At 36.2% G+C, this 26,576-nt stretch overlaps 1 protein-coding gene across 1 annotated transcript; it reads right to left on the bottom strand.

Annotated features, from left to right (window-relative positions):
* Positions 1 to 11,039: 11,039 nt before the first annotated feature.
* On the bottom strand, positions 11,040 to 25,036 carry LOC132558792 (angiopoietin-related protein 7-like). The gene is made up of 5 exons (XM_060223399.1): positions 24,865 to 25,036; positions 18,376 to 18,500; positions 14,303 to 14,399; positions 13,380 to 13,541; positions 11,040 to 11,296 (listed from the first exon to the last, which is right to left on the bottom strand). The coding sequence occupies exons 1-5, from the start codon at positions 25,034 to 25,036 to the stop codon at positions 11,040 to 11,042; spliced, it is 813 nt and encodes a 270-aa protein (XP_060079382.1).
* Positions 25,037 to 26,576: the final 1,540 nt, after the last annotated feature.

Below are 26,576 nucleotides of genomic sequence, written 5' to 3' on the forward strand. Positions count from 1 at the left end.
AATATTCCATCCTGCTAGGAATAGTAAATATATAATGCATCTTAGACAGAATATTCCATCATGCTAGGACAGTACTGTAAATAGTATAATGCATCTTAGACAGAATATTCCATCATACTAGGACAATAGGATAATATAATGCATCTTAGACAGAATATTCCATCCTGCTAGGACAATAGGATAATATAATGCATCTTAGACAGAATAGTCCATCCTGCTAGGACAATAGGATAATATAATGCATCTTAGACAGAATATTCCATCCTGCTAGGACAGTACTGTAAATAGTATAATGCATCTTAGACAGAATATTCCATCCTGCTAGGACAGTACTACTGCAAATAATATAATGCCTTTTTTAGACAGAATATTCCATCCTGCTAGGACAATAGGATAATATAATATAATGCAATAGGATAATATAATGCATCTTAGACAGAATATTCCATCCTGCTAGGACAGTACTGTAAATAGTATAATGCATCTTAGACAGAATATTCCATCCTGCTAGGACAGTACTGTAAATAGTATAATGCATCTTAGAATATTCCATCCTGCTAGGACAGTACTGTAAATAATATAATGCCTTTTTTAGACAGAATATTCCATCCTGCTAGGACAATAGGATAATATAATGCATCTTAGACAGAATATTCCATCCTGCTAGGACAATAGGATAATATAATGCCTCTTAGACAGAATATTCCATCCTGCTAGGACAGTACTGTAAATAGTATAATGCATCTTAGACAGAATATTCCATCATGCTAGGACAATAGGATAATATAATGCATCTTAGACAGAATATTCCATTCTGCGTTTGAAGGACTGTATATTAATTTTAATGGTTTTATTTAATCTGTGTTATATAAATGCTTTAGAATATAATCCTGATATTAATGATGTTCTTTCTATATTAAAGTTTAAAAGGATACTAAGTGATATCCTTGTAAAAAGTCTGCTCATGTTTGTATATATTCCGGTAATCGAGAAATAATTATTATACTTTGGGAGTCGTGATATTAAGAAATGACGTTAGTACCTACATTTATCAAGTCTCCGCTACGTCATAGAAGACTTATGAATCTGTCTTATTATCCTTCAGAATATTAATAGATAAGGTGATATTAACTAAAACTAACTGCAGAAGTCGAGGCTTTTTACTTAATATGTCAGCTTTTATACCGCACATCTGAAACATTTCCTACTAGTTTACATGTTCACTTAAATGTTACCTGTGAAGTATTTTGTGTATGTAATTATAAAGTCGTCTTCTTTTTGTCTTCCTTTCTGCTGGTAGTGATGCTGTCTAAAAACCATTTTTGAAACTGTTGAGATTTTTAAAATTCTACATTACCTGAAAGATGTTGGTCTATATAATAGAATATGACGTAGCATTTTAATCTTTTGTGTTAACATACCCATTTAAGATTTTTAACATTTGTCTTTTACCTTTTGGTTTGTTTAATGTTATTTCCTTTTGGATCGCTGTGTGTTTTACCGTTTGATGAACTAATGAACTTTTATGTGTTGACGGGCCGGTAAGAATGTAATAATTATAAAAATAATATTCCACCTACTGTCCAAACTTTCTACATGGCTGTTTTATCTGGATGACACCAATTTCTATATAATGTGGAATTAGTTCAGAGATTCATAAGTGATCCAAATCGATTTTATTATATAATTACTTTTGTATCTATATTGAAACATCTTGGTCTATTCATCAACCGTCTGGTATGGATCGTCACAGAATGAAGAATGTTATGGACAGCTTGTCCGTGCTGATCTACTGATCAAGTGTGAAGAAAGGACTGGTGTTTGTGGTAGCTGTTACACACTATAACAAACAAGTGTAGCATACTGATCAATTGGTTTAGTAATCACATTTTATCTATCATATTTCATAATTACATACTATATTATAACTGTTGTGTTGCTATCTAGATTTATCTTTGTGTGCTTCTAAAACTAAGTTGATGTGTATTGTGTTTAGTTTTTCAATGACCGGGCTTTCATAGGCTTTGTCTGTCGTCCAATTCCATTTTAATTAAGATCTTTATAATGATTCTGAAAGGAGAAGCGTTTTCAATAATGCGTCAAAAATTGAACCAATTCATCGCACTTTCATACTGGGTTCATCTGGTGCATATTACAATACATTTTGAACGCTAATTTCTTTCAAATCCCGTAAAAAATTGGGGCAAGTCCATGCACTTTGATTTTCTCTCAAGCTGCATTGGAAACTGGACAAACATTTTATTTGTTTTCTACAACGATACTATAGATTAATGAATATAGAACTATGGTAGTATTTTGATGCTATTAATAGAAAGTTTCGATTTTGTAAATGTGTATTAAACTTAGTATTGTTTTGTATGTATTTAACTTTGAAGGCTTTATATACTGTCAAATCTTGTTATCTCGAACTCTTAAAACTTAAAGACATCGATTTATTCGAAGTATTTCATCGGTCACGGCCAGCTTCATACAAATCATTTTAACTTACTTTCATTTAATATTCGTCAATTCGAACTAATTTCTATGGTTCGGCCGTCTTCGAGATAACGAGGTTCGACTGTAGGTGTTTCCAGAATACCTGGTTTTATTATACTTGTACTTTGCTGGAGTCTCCGTGTAATTTTTTCTGTTGTTCATTTTTTGTCGAATTCGAACTGAATTACGATTCCTCGATATATCGGTATTGTTGTTTTACATGAAGTAGGCTTGATGTCAGATTATGAATTACACTGTGTTTCTATACTTGGTACGCCCCATTATAAAAATAAACAAGAGGGCCGTGACACTTGACCGTCATCTGATAATGGATGAATGGATGGACAAACCACAGAATTCGCTGATGGTGATCTGAAATATCTGATGAATTCAAAAATTGAACTTTCTTTGAAAGAATTAGAAACTCATCAATGTTAGGTTCTGTGCATGAACAGGTGCAAGATCATGTTACCAAATAAATACTGTGGTTACCATGATTGACCAGGCTGAAAAAAAACAACAAAGCATTTCTGTCATTTCATTAAAAAATGATCTATGTTGGATTTTGGACAAAAGCATAAGAAAAATTGAACGTGACAATCTCAGGGTCATTTCAGTCATGTTTGATATCATTGCCACTCCCTGATAATGTTTCAGGCCAAATTTGTTTGAAATCTGCCAAGGCATAAAGAAGGTGTAGCATTTTGAAGCAAAATATTGTCTAACTTTCCCATTTGGGGCCCCATCCGCCCCCAAAGTACAAAGGGTCGCATCAACTTTCTGAATGTAAGAAATAATTCACCACTCTCAATAATGTTTCAGACCAAATTTGGTTGAAATCTATTTAAGGATTAAGAAAGAGTAACATTTTGAAGCAAAATATTATTTAATTTCCCCTTTTGGACCTCACCCCCAACAAGTCCCTAGGGGTCGAAACAACTTTCTGAATTAAGAAAATCATAACCCACCTGAAATATTGTTTCACACCAAATTTGGTTGAAATCTACCCAAGCGTGAAGAATAGAAAAGTATTGTCTGCTTTCCCCTCTTTCGACCCGCCCCTAAGTCCCTAGGGGTCTAATAAACAATTTCTAAATTTGAGAATTATTTCCCAACCCCCACTGATGTTACAGACAAAATTTGAATGAAATCCATTCAAGCAATAAGGAAGAATAGCGTTAGTATTGTCTAACTACCCTTTTGGGGCCCCATCCCCAGGTCCCTTTAGGCCGAATCAGATTTCTGCATCTAAGTCCTCATCCTCAATGATGTTTCAAACAAAATTTGGTTGAAATTTGTCAAGGCGTAAGCAGGAGAAGTGTTTTATAGGAAAAGTTTACGGACGGCACACGGCGTACAGCGCACGATGACGGACGATACACGAAAGCAATATGTCATCTTGACCTTTTAGGTCAGATGACCGAACACGACGATTCAAATGTAGAGAATAAATTAATGTCCTCAAATTTGATTTTCCTTTTTTTAAACGAATGTTTTATATTATTTCTAAAAAGGTGTTATTAATCATATGAATTTGAATGCTAGATGTGGAAATCTATTTGAACACAGGCCACCAATGGTTTGTTCCATACTTCAATCGACCCTCCATATCTCGAACTCGTTTGAACCGTGGGAAAATCCAAGATAACCGACTTTTCGATTTAAGTGAGTTTCGAACGTTTCCCTTAAGAATCTTACAAATGACACGCAAAATGAATAACACATTTAGTTTAAACTGTATTTTATTTAAAATATGACAAAATGAAGAATACAGAGGATTAGAAAACATGTATATAAAATGTAAGTCCATACGTCTCGTATTAGTTACAGTGAAATCAATATATATTTAGTGTATGACATACATTTGTCATGTACTGAGTGTATATAATATTCGTCTGCGATGTTAAAGACACGAGTGTTTGTTACAGAACTTTGACCATACTTGTTAATTTGTTGGAATCCCCGTAGTGTTGAGTGTTTACACCTGTAGAGATGATGATCACCTTTGTATCAGTATAATCTAAGTACATTTTGTCTGAAATAAAGTAACATAGATCTATTACGTATGTGTTTACACTGTATTTTGTTCCTATTTTATACATGATTTAACGTTATCCTTCAGGTCTGTCATTTTCCAAAAAAATTATCCAATCCCTCATTGTTTTTTAAGGCGACACGTCAGATCAAAGAGACTACCTTGGAATCAGTTTGCCAAGGAACACGATAAAATTATTGCCCATGTTTTGAGCACCCGATTGGTCCAATGGGCCGACACTCACTTTCTGACACACATGTTGGTTGGGTAGCAAACTTTGCTTGTGAGGAGGTTGGTTTACACAAAGCACACGATATCGAACAACTTTATCTACACTTTTGTAAAATCATTTTAGAAGCTCAGAAATCTACACCAAACGTAATTATTTATCTCGAGCTGGGTTGATATCCTCTTAATATGTCGAGGAAAATATTTTTTTGAGTTACTGGTGCAACTATATGGTAATAACATATTGTAAAGATATGTATGCTAGGTTGAATCGAACACTTGTCATAATTGGATAGTTTCAGTTACATGAGAGCATTTGTCGTAAGACTAACAAACACAAGTAGCTTTAATACACATTATTTTTAAGTTTCAGTAAAACAAAGATAGTTAAATATTTATAAACAAAACTCAGACTTTTTCTCGAAATCGTCTGACTGCTTGGTGTGGCAGTATATTTTTGGCTTGTCTGCCACCAGCCTTACTTTAGTAAACATTTTCCCGCAAACCATAAAGAAACCAAACTGCTATAATACTATTGTACTCACATCATCTCGTTATAATTATAGAAAATGGAAGGCATAGAAAAAATCCTCAAAGATTAAGGCTTCGTCTTTTCTGTAAAAATGATTTAGAAGACGAATTCGTCTTCATTCTAAAATGACCCTATTTCAGTGAATAAGATATAAACATATCAAACCATATTATCGTGTTAAGGCCTCTGTCTACAAATTAATCACTTTGTTATCAACCTGTTATATAAAAAATGATTAACCTGTGTAAGTTAACAAACAATTTCTATTAAGTACGATCTCCTTTGTTGACTTTAGTACATACAAAGTACATGTATTTGAATTGTTAATTTCTCTGGGTGATTATATCGTACAGCCGCCAACTGATTAAAAATATACATTAATAGGACATTTTCATTTGCATCGATGAAATGTTTATATTCAAAATGGAATAAAGTACATGAATGTGAACAACAAACACTACAGCAAAAACTACAATCTGATTAAAGTGTAGATCCGAATTCTAACATATTTAATCTCCGCCTAACCGTTTATCACCGCGTAACAATGTTTGCCTAACGGTTAATCTCTATTCACAGTTAATCTCTGCCTAGCTGTTAATCTATCCACCGTTTATCTACGCCCAACCTTTAATTTCCAAATCATTAATCTTCGCCAAGCCGTTAATCTACGCCTAGCCTTCAAACTCCGCCTAGCCGTTAATTTCCGCCCAGCCTTTAATCTCCGAACCGTTAATCTCCGCCTTTCCGTCAATCTCCGCTCAGCCGTTAATCTTATCCTAGCCTTTAATATCCCAACCGTTAATCTCCGCCTGGCCGTTGATATCCGCCTAGCCTTTAATCTTATCCTAGCCTTTAAATTCCCAACCGTTAATCTCCGCCTGGCCGTTTATATCCGCCTAGCCTTTAATCACTTTTAATATCTTAACGTGAATCTCAGCTTTGCCTTTAATCTCTGCTTGGCCGTTAATCCCCCAATTGCTAATCTCCGCTTCATCGTTGATCTCCGCTTTACCGTTAATCTCCGCTTTGCCGTTAATCACTGCCTAGCCGTTAATCTGGCAGTTGTTCATCTTCGCCCAGCCATTAATCTCTGCCTAGCCGTTAATCTACCAGTTGTTTATCTTCGCCCAGCCATTAATCTCTACTTGGCCGTTAATCCCCCAATTGTTAATCTCCGCTTCACCGTTAATCTCCGCTTCACCGTTAATCTCCGGTTAACTGTTATTTCTCCGCCCTATCATTAATCGTTAATCATTGAGTGGAGAGAAGCGGTGCGAGAATGAGGATCAGTATTTAAAAAAGTGCCACAATGGATATTTCCTGAAGTATAAATAAGAATATCACACATTAGATAATGGGATTGAATGACTTAAATGACTGAATGGAAAGATATTAAGACTCACCATAGTGAGTGCTCGATTATATACACTTATCACAGTAGTCACACGGAGTACAATAGATGTCTGATGTGTTGATACACATTTATTTTGCACACACAGGAGAAAATACAATAGATGTCTGATGTGTTGATACACTTTATTTCACACGGAGTACATATAGATGTCTGATGTGTTGATACACTTTATACTATCACACGGAGTACAATAGATGTCTGATGTGTTGATACACTTTATAGTCACACGGAGTACAATAGATGTCTGATGTGTTGATACACGTTATAGTCACAAGGAGTACAATAGATGTCTGATGTGTTGATACACTTTATAGTCTGTATCACACGGAGTACAATAGATGTCTGATGTGTTGATACACTTTATAGTCACACGGAGTACAATAGATGTCTGATGTGTTGATACACTTTATAGTCACACGGAGTACAATAGATGTCTGATGTGTTGATACACTTTATAGTCACACACGTCTGATGTGTTGTACACTTTATAGTCACACGGAGTACAATATGTCTGATGTGATGTCAATAGATGTCTGATGTGTTGATACACGTTATAGTCACACGGAGTACAATAGATGTCTGATGTGTTGATACACTTTATAGTCACACGAGTACAATAGATGTCTGATGTGTTGATACACGTTATAGTCACACGGAGTACAATAGATGTCTGATGTGTTGATACACTTTATAGTCACACGGAGTACAATAGATGTCTGATGTGTTGATACATGTCTGATGTGTTGATACACTTTATAGTCACACGGAGTACAATAGATGTCTGATGTGTTGATACACTTTATAGTCTGTATCACACGGAGTACAATAGATGTCTGATGTGTTGATACACTTTATAGTCTGTATCACACGGAGTACAATAGATGTCTGATGTGTTGATACACTTTATAGTCACACGGAGTACAATAGATGTCTGATGTGTTGATACACTTTACAGTCACACGGAGTACAATAGATGTCTGATGTGTTGATACACTTTATAGTCACACGGAGTACAATAGATGTCTGATGTGTTGATACACTTTATAGTCACACGGAGTACAATAGATGTCTGATGTGTTGATACACTTTATAGTCACACGGAGTACAATAGATGTCTGATGTGTTGATACACTTTCATCGGAGTACAATAGCTGTCTGATGTGTTGATACACTTTATAGTCACACGGAGTACAATAGATGTCTGATGTGTTGATACACTTTATAGTCTGTATCACACGGAGTACAATAGATGTCTGATGTGTTGATACACTTTATAGTCACACGGAGTACAATAGATGTCTGATGTGTTGATACACGTTATAGTCACACGGAGTACAATAGATGTCTGATGTGTTGATACACTTTATAGTCACACGGAGTACAATAGATGTCTGATGTGTTGATACACTTTATAGTCACACGGAGTACAATAGATGTCTGATGTGTTGATACACTTTATAGTCACACGGAGTACAATAGATGTCTGATGTGTTGATACACTTTATAGTCACACGGAGTACAATAGATGTCTGATGTGTTGATACACTTTATAGTCACACGGAGTACAATAGATGTCTGATGTGTTGATACACTTTATAGTCTGTCTCACACGGAGTACAATAGATGTCTGATGTGTTGATACACTTTATAGTCACACGGAGTACAATAGATGTCTGATGTGTTGATACACTTTATAGTCTGTATCACACGGAGTACAATAGATGTCTGATGTGTTGATACACTTTATAGTCACACGGAGTACAATAGATGTCTGATGTGTTGATACAATAGATGTCTGATGTGTTGATACACTTTATAGTCACACGGAGTACAATAGATGTCTGATGTGTTGATACACTTTATAGTCACACGGAGTACAATAGATGTCTGATGTGTTGATACACTTTATAGTCACACGGAGTACAATAGATGTCTGATGTGTTGATACACTTTATAGTCACACGGAGTACAATAGATGTCTGATGTGTTGATACACTTTATAGTCACACGGAGTACAATAGATGTCTGATGTGTTGATACACTTTATAGTCACACGGAGTACAATAGATGTCTGATGTCTGATGTGTGTTGATACACTTTATAGTCACACGGAGTACAATAGATGTCTGATGTGTTGATACACTTTTATAGTCACACGGAGTACAATAGATGTCTGATGTGTTGATACACTTTATAGTCACACGGAGTACAATAGATGTCTGATGTGTTGATACACTTTATAGTCACACGGAGTACAATAGATGTCTGATGTGTTGATACACTTTAGATGTCTGATGTGTTGATACACTTTATAGTCACACGGAGTACAATAGATGTCTGATGTGTTGATACACTTTATAGTCACACGGAGTACAATAGATGTCTGATGTGTTGATACACTTTATAGTCTGTATCACACGGAGTACAATAGATGTCTGATGTGTTGATACACTTTATAGTCACACGGAGTACAATAGATGTCTGATGTGTTGATACACTTTATAGTCTGTATCACACGGAGTACAATAGATGTCTGATGTGTTGATACACTTTATAGTCACACGGAGTACAATAGATGTCTGATGTGTTGATACACTTATATAGTACAATAGATGTCTGATGTGTTGATACACACACGGAGTACAATAGATGTCTGATGTGTGTTGATACACTTTATACTTTATAGTCACACGGAGTACAATAGATGTCTGATGTGTTGATACACTTTATAGTCACACGGAGTACAATAGATGTCTGATGTGTTGATACACTTTATAGTCACACGGAGTACAATAGATGTCTGATGTGTTGATACACGTTATAGGTCTGATGTGTACACACGGAGTACAATAGATGTCTGATGTGTTGATACACTTTATAGTCACACGGAGTACAATAGATGTCTGATGTGTTGATACACGTTATAGTAACACGGAGTACAATAGATGTCTGATGTGTTGATACACTTTATAGTCACACGGAGTACAATAGATGTCTGATGTGTTGATACACTTTATAGTCACACGGAGTACAATAGATACACTTTATAGTCACACGGAGTACAATAGATGTCTGATGTGTTGATACACTTTATAGTCACACGGAGTACAATAGATGTCTGATGTGTTGATACACTTTATAGTCACACGGAGTACAATAGATGTCTGATGTGTTGATACACTTTATAGTCACACGGAGTACAATAGATGTCTGATGTGTTGATACACTTTATAGTCACACGGAGTACAATAGATGTCTGATGTGTTGATACACTTTATAGTCACACGGAGTACAATAGATGTCTGATGTGTTGATACACTTTATAGTCACACGGAGTACAATAGATGTCTGATGTGTTGATACACTTTATAGTCACACGGAGTACAATAGATGTCTGATGTGTTGATACACTTTATTTATTATACAATAGATGTCTGATGTGTTGATACACTTTATAGTCACACGGAGTACAATAGATGTCTGATGTGTTGTACAATATCACACGGAGTACAATAGATGTCTGATGTGTTGATACACTTTATAGTCACACGGAGTACAATAGATGTCTGATGTGTTGATACACTTTATAGTCACACGGAGTACAATAGATGTCTGATGTGTTGATACACTTTATAGTCACACGGAGTACAATAGATGTCTGATGTGTTGATACACTTTATAGTCCCACGGAGTACAATAGATGTCTGATGTGTTGATACACGTTATAGTCCCACGGAGTACAATAGATGTCTGATGTGTTGATACACGTTATAGTCACACGGAGTACAATAGATGTCTGATGTGTTGATACACTTTATAGTCACACGGAGTACAATAGATGTCTGATGTGTTGATACACTTGATAGTCTGTATCACACGGAGTACAATAGATGTCTGATGTGTTGATACACTTTATAGTCTGTATCAAACGGAGTACAATAGATGTCTGATGTGTTGATACACTTTATAGTCTGTATCAAACGGAGTACAATAGATGTCTGATGTGTTGATACACCAATGGCTACAACTCATATTTGATGGTATTAGTCAATGACGATGGAGGGTTGAGCACAAAACATATCCATCAAGTGGTACTTATTTCAATTTTACCAGTATACGTAGGATCATAGTAAAACCGAAAAATTCGATTCCTTACCATCTTGTACACTATTTGTGTCAGTGCTATTACACTCCACACTGGTCATTTGTCTGTTACATGGAACATATAGTTATCAAAATGGCAAACTCTTATCGTATACTGGTTAAAATAACTTATATTCTACTAATATCACCATCATCAATGAACTGTTTCGAAATTTAAGAGTTTTGTCCCTTTAAGGATTAACATGTTTCAAGAGCATTTTTGTTTTCCTCAAGCTGCCATCATTGCTATTGGTATAGAAATTTTCCCATACTGGTCTTTTGTGGTAATTTTGCCGATTTGAGTATTCTGCGCCGTTGAGATTTGTATAGTGGCACGCATTATACCACCATCCACCGAGATGATTTTCAGCACATGACGTTGGGCTTAAATCGTTGTCTCTGTCATACGTTGAGAATGACATTCCGTTATGGTAGAACATGCAATCACCTGAAGAGAAACTACACATTATACGACACTGAGTCAGACAAGTGTTCGGTATCTATCACATTATATACAGTGTCAGACAAGTGTTCGGTATCTATCACATTATATACAGTGTCAGACAAGTGTTCGGTATGTATCACATTATATCCTGTGTCAGACAAGTGTTCGGTATCTATCACATTATATACTGTGTCAGACAAGTGTTCGGTATGTATCACATTATATACTGTGTCAGACAAGTGTTCGGTATGTATCTATCACATTATATACTGTGTCAGACAAGTGTTCGGTATCTATCACATTATATACTGTGTCAGACAAGTGTTCGGTATGTATCTATCACATTATATACAGTGTCAGACAAGTGTTCGGTATCTATCACATTATATACTGTGTCAGACAAGTGTTCGGTATCTATCACATTATATACTGTGTCAGACAAGTGTTCGGTATCTATCACATTATATACTGTGTCAGACAAGTGTTCGGTATGTATCTATCACATTATATACAGTGTCAGACAAGTGTTCGGTATCTATCACATTATATACTGTGTCAGACAAGTGTTCGGTATGTATCTATCACATTATATACAGTGTCAGACAAGTGTTCGGTATCTATCACATTATATACTGTGTCAGACAAGTGTTCGGTATGTATCACATTATATACTGTGTCAGACAAGTGTTCGGTATGTATCTATCACATTATATACAGTGTCAGACAAGTGTTCGGTATCTATCACATTATATACTGTGTCAGACAAGTGTTCGGTATGTATCTATCACATTATATACAGTGTCAGACAAGTGTTCGGTATCTATCACATTATATACTGTGTCAGACAAGTGTTCGGTATCTATCACATTATATACAGTGTCAGACAAGTGTTCGGTATCTATCACATTATATACAGTGTCAGACAAGTGTTCGGTATCTATCACATTATATACTGTGTCAGACAAGTGTTCGGTATGTATCACATTATATACTGTGTCAGACAAGTGTTCGGTATCTATCACATTATATACAGTGTCAGACAAGTGTTCGGTATCTATCACATTATATACTGTGTCATCTATCACATTATATACAAGTGTTCGGTATCTATCACATTATATACTGTGTCAGACATTATATAGTGTCAGACAAGTGGTATGTATCTATCACATTATATACTGTGTCAGACAAGTGTTCGGTATGTATCTATCACATTATATACAGTGTCAGACAAGTGTTCGGGTATCTATCACATTATATTCACATTATATACAGTGTCAGACAAGTGTTCGGTATCTATCACATTATATACTGTGTCAGACAAGTGTTCGGTATCTATCACATTATATACTGTGTCAGACAAGTGTTCGGTATGTATCACATTATATACTGTGTCAGACAAGTGTTCGGTATGTATCACATTATATACTGTGTCAGACAAGTGTTCGGTATCTATCACATTATATGCTGTGTCAGACAAGTGTTCGGTATGTATCTATCACATTATATACTGTGTCAGACAAGTGTTCGGTATGTATCACATTATATACTGTGTCAGACAAGTGTTCGGTATGTATCACATTATATACTGTGTCAGACAAGTGTTCGGTATGTTTCTATCACATATCAGCGATAAATGAAAACCACAATTGGTTCAATGAAATATCAAAATCTAGATGAGAAGGATTTATTAAAAAATGAACATGAAAAATTTCAAACATCTGAAAATTTGAAAAGAAATTGATGGACATGTGTATAATCTTAACTGTGACACTACCGGAACGTGTTATAACGTTGCATTTAGGCTACGACAAACCTTGAGGACTCATAGTCTACAGGCAGTGTTAACCACCTGGAATCTCTAAGTCTGTACAAAAGTCACACAAATTAATAGCAAAATCTTTGCTACAGTATACATATACAATATCCACATCAGATAATAATTTGTATTTATTTAGAAAAAGACAACAGCACACGATTTATGTTTTAAAATGATTCGAACATGTATGAATTTGTTTCTGTGCAACACATACGTGAATGGACATTAATGGTTTAGCTATTTAAACCCCTAGTCATTTATACATACTTGTGTTTCCAGAGAAACCGTATATCGTTAATTTGTAGTTTTCTGTCTCGTTTTCAACTTTAAACGTAGAGTACTGGGCATACTTAGCATCACCTAGCCACGACACCATTTGGATGCGAAGTATGGAGGCCTTGATGGTGAGGTAGTGCAGAGCTTCATTTCCTGTGCAAAAGACAAACACTTTTTTTTAAAAAATGATATTGAGTATATTTACTATAAGTATTGAGTATATTTACAGGAAGTATTGCGTATATTTACAGAAAGTATTGCGTATATTTACAGGAAGTATTGCGTATATTTACATAAAGTATTGCGTATATTTACAGAAAGTATTGCGTATATTTACAGGAAGTATTGCGTAAATTTACAGAAAGTATTGCGTATATTTACAGAAAAGTATTGCGTATATTTACAGAAAGTATTGCGTAAATTTACAGAAAGTATTGCGTATATTTAAGGAAAGTATTGCGTATATTTACGTTGCGTATATTTACGGAAAGTATTGCGTATATTAGCATTATTTAAATTTTTCATCAAAATTTTATTTAGCACCAATGGGCTTCCGTAATACGATACAAAATATTTACCACTCATTCATGGGAAAATGAATACGTGAATATTAATTAACCAACAAACAAGTGGTATATAATATCCTCACATTACAATATCTTTCCGGATATATATAAATATATCAATATATCAAAGGATATTACTAATGTTGTTCGAACAGAACACTATGTAAGTTAGTTAAAATTTGTCCGATGTTTTATGGAACACAAATGACCAAAACAATTGAAAAACTGACAAGCTATAGAAGCAGCCGCGTTTTGCTTGTTTCGTGATTGTTACGCCATGTGATGAAATATTCATTAGTCTTATTACAAAAGACGTTCGTAACCTATATGTATTGAATGTGTACAAACCTAGCCAGAAGTTCCGCCCAACATTACCAAATCCTTGTCTATAGTCTTCCCATGGTCTATAGAAGTTCACGTCACCATTTTCTCGGTTCTGTATCACCTGTGGTTACATAAATAGAAAATTAGGTCACCATTTTCTCGGTTCTGTATTACCTGTGGTTACATAAATAGAAAATTAGGTCACCATTTTCTCGGTTCTGTATCACCTGTGGTTATATAAATAGAAAATTAGGTCACCATTTTATCGGTTCTGTATCACCTGTGGTTACATAAATAGAAAATTAGGTCACCATTTTCTCGGTTCTGTATTACCTGTGGTTATATAAATAGAAAATTAGGTCACCATTTTCTCGGTTCTGTATCACCTGTGGTTACATAAATAGAAAATTAGGTCACAATTTTCTCGGTTCTGTATCACCTGTGATTATATAAATAGAAAATTAGGTCACCATTTTATCGGTTCTGTATCACCTGTGGTTACATAAATAGAAAATTGGGTCACCATTTTCTCGGTTCTGTATTACCTGTGGTTACATAAATAGAAAATTAGGTCACCATTTTCTCGGTTCTGTATCACCTGTGGTTATATAAATAGAAAATTAGGTCACCATTTTATCGGTTCTGTATCACCTGTGGTTATATAAATAGAAAATTAGGTCACCATTTTCTCGGTTCTGTATTACCTGTGGTTATATAAATAGAAAATTAGGTCACCATTTTCTCGGTTCTGTATCACCTGTGGTTATATAAATAGAAAATTAGGTCACCATTTTCTCGGTTCTGTATCACCTGTGGTTACATAAATAGAAAATTAGGTCACCATTTTCTCGGTTCTGTATCACCTGTGGTTATATAAATAGAAAATTAGGTCACCATTTTCTCGGTTCTGTATCACCTGTGGTTACATAAATAGAAAATTAGGTCACCATTTTCTCGGTTCTGTATTACCTGTGGTTATATAAATAGAAAATTAGGTCACCATTTTCTCGGTTCTGTATCACCTGTGGTTACATAAATAGAAAATTAGGTCACCATTTTCTCGGTTCTGTATCACCTGTGGTTACATAAATAGAAAATTAGGTCACCATTTTCTCGGTTCTGTATTACCTGTGGTTATATAAATAGAAAATTAGGTCACCATTTTCTCGGTTCTGTATCACCTGTGGTTACATAAATAGAAAATTAGGTCACCATTTTCTCGGTTCTGTATTACCTGTGGTTATATAAATAGAAAATTAGGTCACCATTTTCTCGGTTCTGTATCACCTGTGGTTACATAAATAGAAAATTAGGTCACAATTTTCTCGGTTCTGTATCACCTGTGATTATATAAATAGAAAATTAGGTCACCATTTTATCGGTTCTGTATCACCTGTGGTTACATAAATAGAAAATTAGGTCACCATTTTCTCGGTTCTGAATTACCTGTGGTTACATAAATAGAAAATATTAGGTCACCATTTTCTCGGTTCTGTATTACCTGTGGTTATATAAATAGAAAATTAGGTCACCATTTTCTCGGTTCCGTATAATCTGTGGTTACATAATTAGATAGTCAGTACTGATGTTTTCAGAAGGCTGTGGTCATTTTGGCGTCCTTGTCAGCACAAAATTGAAGCAAGTCTTTGTAGTGCTGTCACAGTCAAAAGTACAATGGACATTTCATCAAGTCTTATCATAATGACAACGGATTAATCAGTCGTTACCGAAGTGCTGAGATTTAAGCAGGGAAGAGAACTTGACATATTAAAAAGACTGGCATGTCTCGGTCAGGGGGCATAACCAAAAATCTTCCTCATATGGGACAAACATAATCCTGAAAGTAAGACTGTCAACAGAGACAGTATGAAATATTGTTCGGAAATCGTATCCTTGGCATAGATACAACAAGTACTGTCCCTACGCTTTACCTACAGGTTCAGTATGTTTAAAATGTATAGTGGAAAGGTCAAAACAATTATCACCTGTCAGACACGTAGGCTTGGCGTGTTCCATACTTATTTACTAATTTGAGATTGATCGAACCCTAACTAGAATTTATATCAGTAAAATAGGGAGCTAGCTCCTTGACATTAATTGTCATAATGTCTTCTAATACGTCAACTGTAAGTACTATAACTAACACCCCTAGAGGAACATCTGTACAGCACATATGGAAACTTTTTGTTGGATCAAATATAAAAAAGGACTGAATTTGTTTAGACAGATACGTGACTAGTGTATTTCTTTATGACGTTAGTGGATTACATACGTACACGAATATTTATTGGGTATAACAAACAGTCAGAGTATTGACACTGTCTTGTCCGTCGGTTGGTGTATTTAACTCTACAGGTGGTTTGATATCCTAGTCAAACTTGCTCCAGGACCAATATTTCTATAGACCCATAGACAACGCTGCAGGTGAATCCTGGATCAATTTCCTATTATATGACAGGTCACGCGTGGTTACCCAACCTACAAGAAGACCCTGATTAAACGTTTAATGGGCGTTCAATAATTCCTAGTAGGAGAAGATACGAAGATGAGAACTATGCCCTGTTTGTCACCGTGGTTAAGATGGCTGGAGCGTTCTTGTTCTTGTCACACCGTTATACTGTGTATTTTGCTCTTCCCTCTGCCGACCCCCACCGTCCCCAACCTTATTTACAAGACAGGCAGATAATACCGAGAACGAAATATTTTAAGAAAACACACTTACTACTACTGATAAAGACTATACCTAGTAACAGAACAGGGACGCTCATGATAAAATAGAGAACGTTTACAACATCTATAAATCATAGATGTTTATAGTATACGATGTCTTCCGGGGAAAACATGAAACTGGTAAATCTCGTGCACAGCAGTGTTGTGACATTGAGTTACACTGCTCGTCATACCATTAGGTAGTCTTCATAGAGACACATCATTTTCGGATATTTTATTAATCTCTGACAGCATTAAACAATGGCACGACTGAATTTCAGAGAGGTCAGACAATTGCGATTATCATGCAAGGCAAATTCAGGTTGCCAGATATTTCAGTGTTCATATTTACACTATATAACTTCTTGTTAGACGTCTAAGGGAAACTGGGCGGGTTGCTGACAGACTAAGGTCTGGACGTACGCTCGTGTTTATATCTATAATTTATTTCCTCCGAGTCCCACGAGTCTCGTATAATTGTCATAATTATAACCGCGGTTCTCAGAGCTACAGTGCTCTCAATCATCCCAATTACGACATGGTTCGTGTAATTGGGGGTATATGAGAATCGTCTAGTCCTGTCATTCGATTTACAGCCGTTCTCAGATGTGCGGTTTTTATCAAAGCCCGTGTAACGCGACTTTTCGTGATACCTGTCGGTTGATTTGACTCGCGAGTTGTATATCTGCGTGAGTCTCAATTGCTATGCGTAGTGTTGCTGTTTCTGCCACTCATTACGGTTGACCAAAAGACGGCCAGACATCTTCCCTTACCAAGGCGTCCGGTTGTCAATGGTGACGTCATATTTTGCAAAACATGGGTTCCCTTCGTTACGGATTAGTATAAGATCTATCTCTCTGATTCCCTTTTCAGTAACGTATCTTGCAATCCACGGTTCTGTGAACTCGGTGAAGATACTGGTCGGGTAACATCACGATGACCACTTCCGTTTCACTCCAACGAAAACATCGCTTGGCGGACATATATAGATAACAATAACAGTTTGTATTTTCTGTAATAGGAACGGATAATGAAAATCCTACAACCGCTCGGGCCTTCGGTATCTAGCCGGACAATTACAACTATTGGAAGCTAGTAGAATGAGACGTATCCTAAACGACTACAATCAAATGAGGGTCGATAACATATTATGATAAACGACAAAGAAAACACATTCCTTTATACTGAGAGTAGCTTAAACTTTCTGTACTTCTTTATGATTGGCTCACGGAGCACGTATGACGTCTAAATTTAGAACAAATATTACTTCTAATCAGTTATGGACCCTTCACTTTCTATGACTTCCTTGTAGTATATATAAATAGCGATGGAAGTCTGGCAGGATATCAATATTATCGACTCATTACGTATAAAGGGAGATAACCTACCGTCCACGGTCCGTCAGCCGTATGCAGGTCACAGTACACGTCGAAGCTGACTCCAGGCGAAGGTGTGATTCGGTAGACACCAGAGCAGTAGACGGCTGTGTCTATCTCACTGCAGTCGACAGGATCTTAAACCAAGCATTACAAGTTCTAAGTAGACTGTAATAAACAGATACCAGAAACAGTACAATGGATCATCGTCGGCCATACGTTTTGTCTACAGGTAGATATATGCCCAGAAATGACCCCATGAACAATTTCTATAAATAGGCCTTATTTAAGTTTTTTAATCAATGGCTTGGTCCGAATAAGGTTAGGGATAAGCAGTAGTAAACTAATGATGGACAGCCGTGGTCAGTTCATTAAAGTCTGTGGTGAAGCATACGGTAGATAAAACGTACAATAGTTATAAAACCTACTCTATATTTTTCAGGAAAATGTAATTAAATTCCCGATTTAAAAATGTCAGATCATTACAAAATCTAAATGCCATTTTGATACGGTATAATAAGGGGTTTTTTCACAAGACGTCAATTTATCATTTGTTTTTAAGAACAAAATATCTATTTCTTTCATGTCATATTTTCGGAATGGAAACGTTATTCTCTGAATTATTTCGAATGAAAAGTGGGTATCGTGTTAATAACACGTTATTTAACATCAGAAAATACTATGATCTATAGACATCAGAAACAACTTAAACATCATCTCAATCACTGTTATAATGCAGGATGGAAGAATGTTGGTTTTTTGCATTGTCGTACAGCTGTTACTGAAACAACAAAACACAGCCTACATTTATGTATATTTACCATCAGGTTACTGTAACCTTGTCTAAATATCATATATATTTACTATGAGGTTACTATAACCTTGTCTACATATCATGTATTTACCATCAAGTTACTGTGACCTTGTCTGAATATATATATTTACCATCAAGTTACTGTAACCTTGTCTAAATATCATGTATTTACTATCAAGTTACTGTAACCTTGTCTAAATATCATGTATTTACTATCAAGTTACTGTAACCTTGTCTAAATATATATATTTACCATCAGGTTACTGTAACCTTGTCTAAATATCATATATTTACCATCAAGTTATTGTAACCTTCTCTAAATATATATATTTACCATCAAGTTACTGTGACCTTGTCTGAATATATATATTTACCATCAAGTTACTGTAACCTTGTCTAAATATATATATTTACCATCAAGTTACCGTAACCTTGTCTAAATATCATGTATTTACTATCAAGTTACTGTAACCTTGTCTAAATATATATATTTACCATCAAGTTACTGTAACCTTGTCTAAATATATATATTTACCATCAAGTTACTGTAACCTTGTCTACATATCATGTATTTACCATCAAGTTACTGTAACCTTGTCTAAATATCATGTATTTACTATCAAGTTACTGTAACCTTGTCTAAATATATATATTTACCATCAAGTTACTGTAACCTTGTCTACATATCATGTATTTACCATCAAGTTACTGTAACCTTGTCTAAATATATATATTTACCATCAAGTTACTGTAACCTTGTCTAAATATCATATATATTTACCATCAGGTTACTGTAACCTTGTCTAAATATCATATATATTTACCATCAGGTTACTGTAACCTTGTCTGAAATCTCTCGTGTGTATCATGCTGGTATTGTAAATATACAAACATGTTGATGAAGATGGTTTCCAAAACAGATTAATTAGAAATCAACGGTTTATCAGTCAACTTTAAGAAACAAAAGTGATCTGTCTTTTCCCCCCTCGACAAGATTTTGGGGAAAAACAACAGATCTCTCGTTGTCCAGTTATCCTGTCAATCTTTCATATAGCATGATATCAGAAACTAGTTGGCTTCGCTCAGCTGCTTAAAATGATTTAAATAAACATATTACATGGCGGAGTCTCGTTGTGGAGGGATGCATTCTTCGGTATTGATATGAAAGTCGCGAAATTATTACTTTACAAACTACTGGACTGTAGCGTACCACTGTTTAGGATGTGTCACGCGTGACTAACTACCTGTCACACGACGCAGCCAACGATCAATACAGTTTTAAAACTAATAATACCTGTAAGGCTTTCTCTTAGTCGAAATTCGGAATGATGTATTCAACAGTTAGGTTTGTTTTAATTTTGTCAGGAGATCTGCGTCCTGTCACCATCCGAGGTTAATTGAACTCAGATTATGAGGCAGTTGTGAACGCTTTTAAAGTGCGTTCAGATTGAAATGTCACGACAACAGTTACATGATCTTCAAACTTTAGGTTTTGTATCATGAGGTAAATTCCTGAATTTCTGAACTTCAGCTAGCACTAACGGATTGGGAGAAGCTTAAAATGTTGGATTAAAAAAAAATATTATGTTGTGGTCACGGAAGCCGTCTTAATGAGCTATACCCAACTATGGTCATTTTGATGAACGTAGGTCATTTTGTGATTGGGTATTATTCTACTAAAACAGATTTTCAAATATCTATTTCCCTTGAGTGAAAAATGTTGAATATTTCCTATATTTATATGTGTCGATCTATCTCTCATTTCGTGTACTCTCCTCTATGTTACGTTGGTAAATGTGAAGACGGATCGGAAATAGTTAGTTTGATGAATTTGTGTAACTATATCACACAAACTTACATTGATTTGGGTTTGGTTTATATTGTTTAATAGCCTATCAAGTGCTATGATACTCTTAGGACGCCTTCCCCTGTATGCGTGGTCAGTGTTTTGTGAGGCTGAAGTAATCACCACCAGGACACCCAATCCGGTCACATGACAAATGACAATGGGTTAAAGAGTCCATACTTTACAATTATACCTGGCAGACAACAAGGGGTAGCGTCTACCAGTTTTATAGCCTGTGGTAAGTAAAAGAAGAAGAGAAAATAGATCAGGGAGGAGAAAGGTACTTAGATAGATCGAGGAGAAAGGTACCTAGATAGATCAGGGAGAGAGGTACGTAGATAGATCAGGGAGAAAGATACCTGATAGATCAGGGAGAGAGGTACGTAGATAGATCAGGGAGAAAGATACCTAGATAGATCAGGGAGAAAGGTACCTAGATAGATCAGGGAGGAGAAAGGTACCTATATAGAACAGGGAGAAAGGTACATAGATAGATCAGGGAGGAGAAAGGTACCTAGATAGATCAGGGAGAAGAAAGGTATCTAGATAGATCAGGGAGAAGAAAGGTATCTAGATAGATCAGGGAGGAGAAAGGTACCTAGATAGATCAGGGAAAAAGGTACCTAGATTGATCAGGGAGAAGAAAGGTAACTAGATAGATCAGGGAGAAAGGTACCTAGATAGATCAGGGAGAAGAAAGGTACCTAGATAGATCAGGGAGAAAGGTACCTAGATAGATCAGGGAGGAGAAAGGTACCTAGATAGATCAGGGAGAAAGGTACCTAGATAGATCAGGGAGAAAGGTACCTAGATAGATCAGGGAGGAGAAAGGTACCTAGATAGATCAGGGAGAAAGGTATCTAGATAGATCAGGGAGAAAGGTACCTAGATAGATCAGGGAGGAGAAAGGTACCTAGATAGATCAGGGAGAAAGGTACATAGATAGATCAGGGAGAAAGGTACCTAGATAGATCAGGGAGAAAGGTACATAGATAGATCAGGGAGAAAGGTACCTAGACAGATCAGGGAGACAAGTACCTAGATAGATCAGCGAGAAAGGTACCTAGATAGATCAGGGAGAAAGGTACCTAGATAGATCAGAGAGGAGAAAGGTACCTAGACAGATCAGGGAGACAAGTACCTAGATAGATGAGGGAGAAGAAAGCTACCTAGATAGATCAGGGAGGAGAAAGGTACCTAGATAGATCAGGGAGAAAGGTACCTAGATAGATCAGGGAGAAAGGTACCTAGATAGATCAGGGAGAAAGGTACCTAGATAGATCAGGGAGAAAGGTACCTAGATAGATCAGGGAGAAAGGTACCTAGATAGATCAGGGAGAAAGGTACCTAGATAGATCAGGGAGAAAGGTACCTAGATAGATCAGGGAGAAAGGTACCTAGATAGATCAGGGAGAAAGGTATCTAGATAGATAGGTACCATAGATAGATCAGGGAGAAAGGTACTAGATAGATCAGGGAGAAAGGTACCTAGATAGATCAGGGAGAAAGGTACCTAGATAGAGAAAGGTACCTAGATAGATCAGGGAGAAAGGTACCTAGATAGATCAGGGAGGAGAAAGGTACCTAGATAGATCAGGGAGAAAGGAACCTAGATAGATCAGGGAGAAAGGTACCTAGATAGATCAGGGAGAAAGGTACCTAGATAGATCAGGGAGAAAGGTACCTAGATAGATCAGGGAGGAGAAAGATACCGGAGAAAGGTACCTAGATAGATCAGGGAGAAAGGTACCTAGATAGATCAGGGAGAAAGGTACCTAGATAGATCAGGGAAAAAGGTACCTAGATAGATCAGGGAGAAAGGTACCTAGATAGATCAGGGAGAAAGGTACCTAGATAGATCAGGGAGAAAGGTACCTAGATAGATCAGGGAGAAAGGTACATAGATAGATCAGGGAGAAGAAAGGTACCTAGATAGATCAGGGAGAAAGGTACCTAGATAGATCAGGGAGAAAGGTACCTAGATAGATCAGGGAGAAAGGTATCTAGATAGATCAGGGAGAAAGGTATCTAGATAGATCAAGGAGGAGAAAGGTATCTAGATAGATCAGGGAGAAAGGTACCTAGATAGATCAGGGAGAAAGGTACCTAGATAGATCAGGGAGAAAGGTACCTAGATAGATCAGGGAGAAAGGTACCTAGATAGATCAGGGAGAAAGGTACCTAGATAGATCAGGGAGAAAGGTACCTAGATAGATCAGGGAGAAAGGTACATAGATAGATCAGGGAGAAAGGTACCTAGATAGATCAGGGAGAAAGGTACCTAGATAGATCAGGGAGGAGAAAGGTACCTAGATAGATCAGGGAGGAGAAAGGTACCTAGATAGATGAGGGAGAAAGGTACCTAGATAGATCAGGGAGAAAGGTACCTAGATAGATCAGGGAGAAAGGTACCTAGATAGATCAGGGAGAAAGGTACCTAGATAGATCATGGAGAACAAAGGTACCTAGATAGATCAGGGAGAAGAAAGGTACCTATATAGAACAGAGAGAAAGGTACCTAGATAGATCAGGGAGGAGAAAGGTACCTAGATAGATCAAGGAGGAGAAAGGTACCTAGATAGATCAGGGAGAAAGGTACCTAGATAGATCAGGGAGAAAGGTACCTAGATAGATCAGGGAGAAAGGTACCTAGATAGATCAGGGAGGAGAAAGGTACCTAGATAGATCAGGGAGGAGAAAGGTACCTAGATAGATCAGGGAGGAGAAAGGTACCTAGATAGATCAGGGAGGAGAAAGGTATATAGATAGATCAGGGAGGAGAAAGGTACCTAGATAGATCAAGGAGGAGAAAGGTACCTAGATAGATCAGGGAGAAAGGTATCTAGATAGATCAGGGAGAAAGGTACCTAAATAGATCAGGGAAAAAGGTATCTAGATAGATCAGGGTGAAAGGTACCTACATAGATCAGGGAGGAGAAAGGTACCTAGATAGATCAGGGAGAAATGTACCTGGATAGATATAGATGAGGTGTTTGTAGAACAAATTAGGCGGGCTGATTAATTTGACGTAATAATTCGGCGATTTAAAATAGAAACATCTTACAATCTGCCCCATCACCACACAGAGGCAAACCACAGGAAGACTTGTCAGCATAATCATAATTTGAACTTATATCCAATAAAATTTGGACAAGTAATGAACAAAAACTAGATTGATACGGTGCTTCCTAAAAATACTAGAAAATTCTATTTAGGTGTTGCGGAAGAGTAAGCGGCTTCTGCTTCATCGGCGACACCCACCATGTATACCAAGTAAATAGTGTCACGTTCTCAAAGGAGATCAAGGTATACAACAATGGAACCAACAGACAAACTAACGAGCATCACATACGTCCAGCCTCATATCACACAAAGAAATAGAATATTCCTCAACGGGATCACTATGACGACACCAGCTCTGAGGATATCACTACCTTGTGTTCGTTCATCTCTCAAATTTGTTAAGTAAAATGAAAATTGGAAATGAAACTTAAGACTACAGAATATAGTTTATGATAGAATTTAAATAGCTTTGCCATGTAGATGTGAACTTGGATTGTAATAACTGAGTTGACAGATGTTTATACACATTGTGTATGTGGAACTTATCGAGACACAGTTGACACTATTTTTAGGCAGTTTCTTGTCTTTATTGTATCAAACTCTAAATTTGTATTAAAAGATGTTATTTGTATCTTTTGGATGATATTCAATGGTGATAATATTTTCATATATGGCAATAACAAATAACGATCTCGTATACAAAAAGGATCTTTTTTCGATAAGGCCAAACCATGTTAATTATAGTCCTGCTTTTAACGTATATAAGACATGGACTTACTGCTGCTGATCTGTCTGTCCACTTTATTAAACAGCATCAGTGAATGAGGTATCGCTGCTGTGTCATTTCTACACAACATCCTCCGAAAGGTAGCGCATTCCTTGGTGCTGTGGTCAAAGGTAAAGGACAAACAGTTAGATTTACAAACCTTTGCACAATCTACATGGTTCATTATGTTATCGTAAGTGACGATTTTGTCGTAGGAGTACTTTTCCATCCAGACACGAAGTACCCGTTCGAATGAAGACGCTGAGAGTCCGCATGGGTAGAATATCAGGAAAATCCACAATATAGATAAATTCATCATGATATCACAGTGTCTTACCAGAATAAGAAATTCCGTAAAATAGTTTCCCCCAATTGGACCTTTTATGTCTTAATGTCTTGTACTTGAAACAGCTCTGTTTATCTCACAACTAACGTAAAAAATGTAATATCACCAGACAAGTAAAGGTGAAAACTCCGGGCAAAGTTGATGAATACTCTAACAATATAATAAAATAAACACAATACAGTTTACCAGGACGAAAATTCTCCCACACTATGAAATAAAATTAATACATCGGTACGTAAGACATCGTAGACATTCCAGCAGTTGACGGAGACCAGTCTTTTGTTTTACATCTTCGCTAGGATCACTGACGGCCCCATGTCGCGGTAATCTGTAAGTATGGTGCTGTACATGTCAGGACGAAAGTATAAAAAAAAATCAATTTCGACAATGTTTAAATAGCATCACCATACAAAGAAAGTGATTAAATTCATCAATAAGTAATGTGCAATGTCATGGTCTGGCGGTACAGGATGTTACTGTTAAAGGGAAAAAAACATACCCGGAATTATTACATATAAGCCCACTGGGAAATATGAAAGCAACGATTTGACAATATCAACTCTTTTGATAATATATATGCCTGAAAACAATTGTTCCATGCAGTGAGTGCATAGAAAAAACAGACACAATAAGATATGACATGATACAACGTTATATAGTTTACTCCATTGGCGCAGCATAAAATGTAGATACATTTTCTTCTCAAAATGGGATAAAAAGGTCCTTTACATTATGACTCGAACGAATTTTAAAAGTCTTGGCACATTATCATTATAACTACTCATATTTTGTCGATGTATGATAACTTTTCTCTCATAAATCTGATGTTATGAAAGTAAAATCGATCAGTAGCCGAAAACCGATCAAACTCGTAACGTTGTATGCTTAATTAGATCGCCGCTGAATCTCGTCGTTGTATAAAGATTATTTTTACATGTACAAAGGTATGCATGTCTATATGTTGGTAGAAATAGCGAATGTTGATGAAAATGCTGATGATGATATCATTGTGATTATATAATTGTTATTGCATTTATTATGGTAATGATAATCGTGTGTGAGGGTGTGGAAGATGTGTGACGGTAGGATGATAAATGATGAGTGTGTTGATAAATATACCGTGAAGATAATGACTTCTACTGATGATGATGTTGATGGTTGATGATGATGATGAGGATCTTGATGATGATGGTTGATGATAATGATGATGATGGTTGATGATAATGATGATGATGGTTGATGATAATGATGATGATGATGGTTGATGATGATGATGATGATGATGATGATGATGATGATGATGATGATGATGATGATGATGATGGTTGATGATGATGATGATGATGATGATGATGATGATGATGAGGTTGATGATGGT

This window comes from Ylistrum balloti, unplaced genomic scaffold (genome assembly GCF_031769215.1).
Source record: "Ylistrum balloti isolate Yb309-2 unplaced genomic scaffold, AGI_CSIRO_Ybal_v1 Utg370826, whole genome shotgun sequence".
Lineage (NCBI taxonomy): Eukaryota > Metazoa > Mollusca > Bivalvia > Pectinida > Pectinidae > Ylistrum > Ylistrum balloti.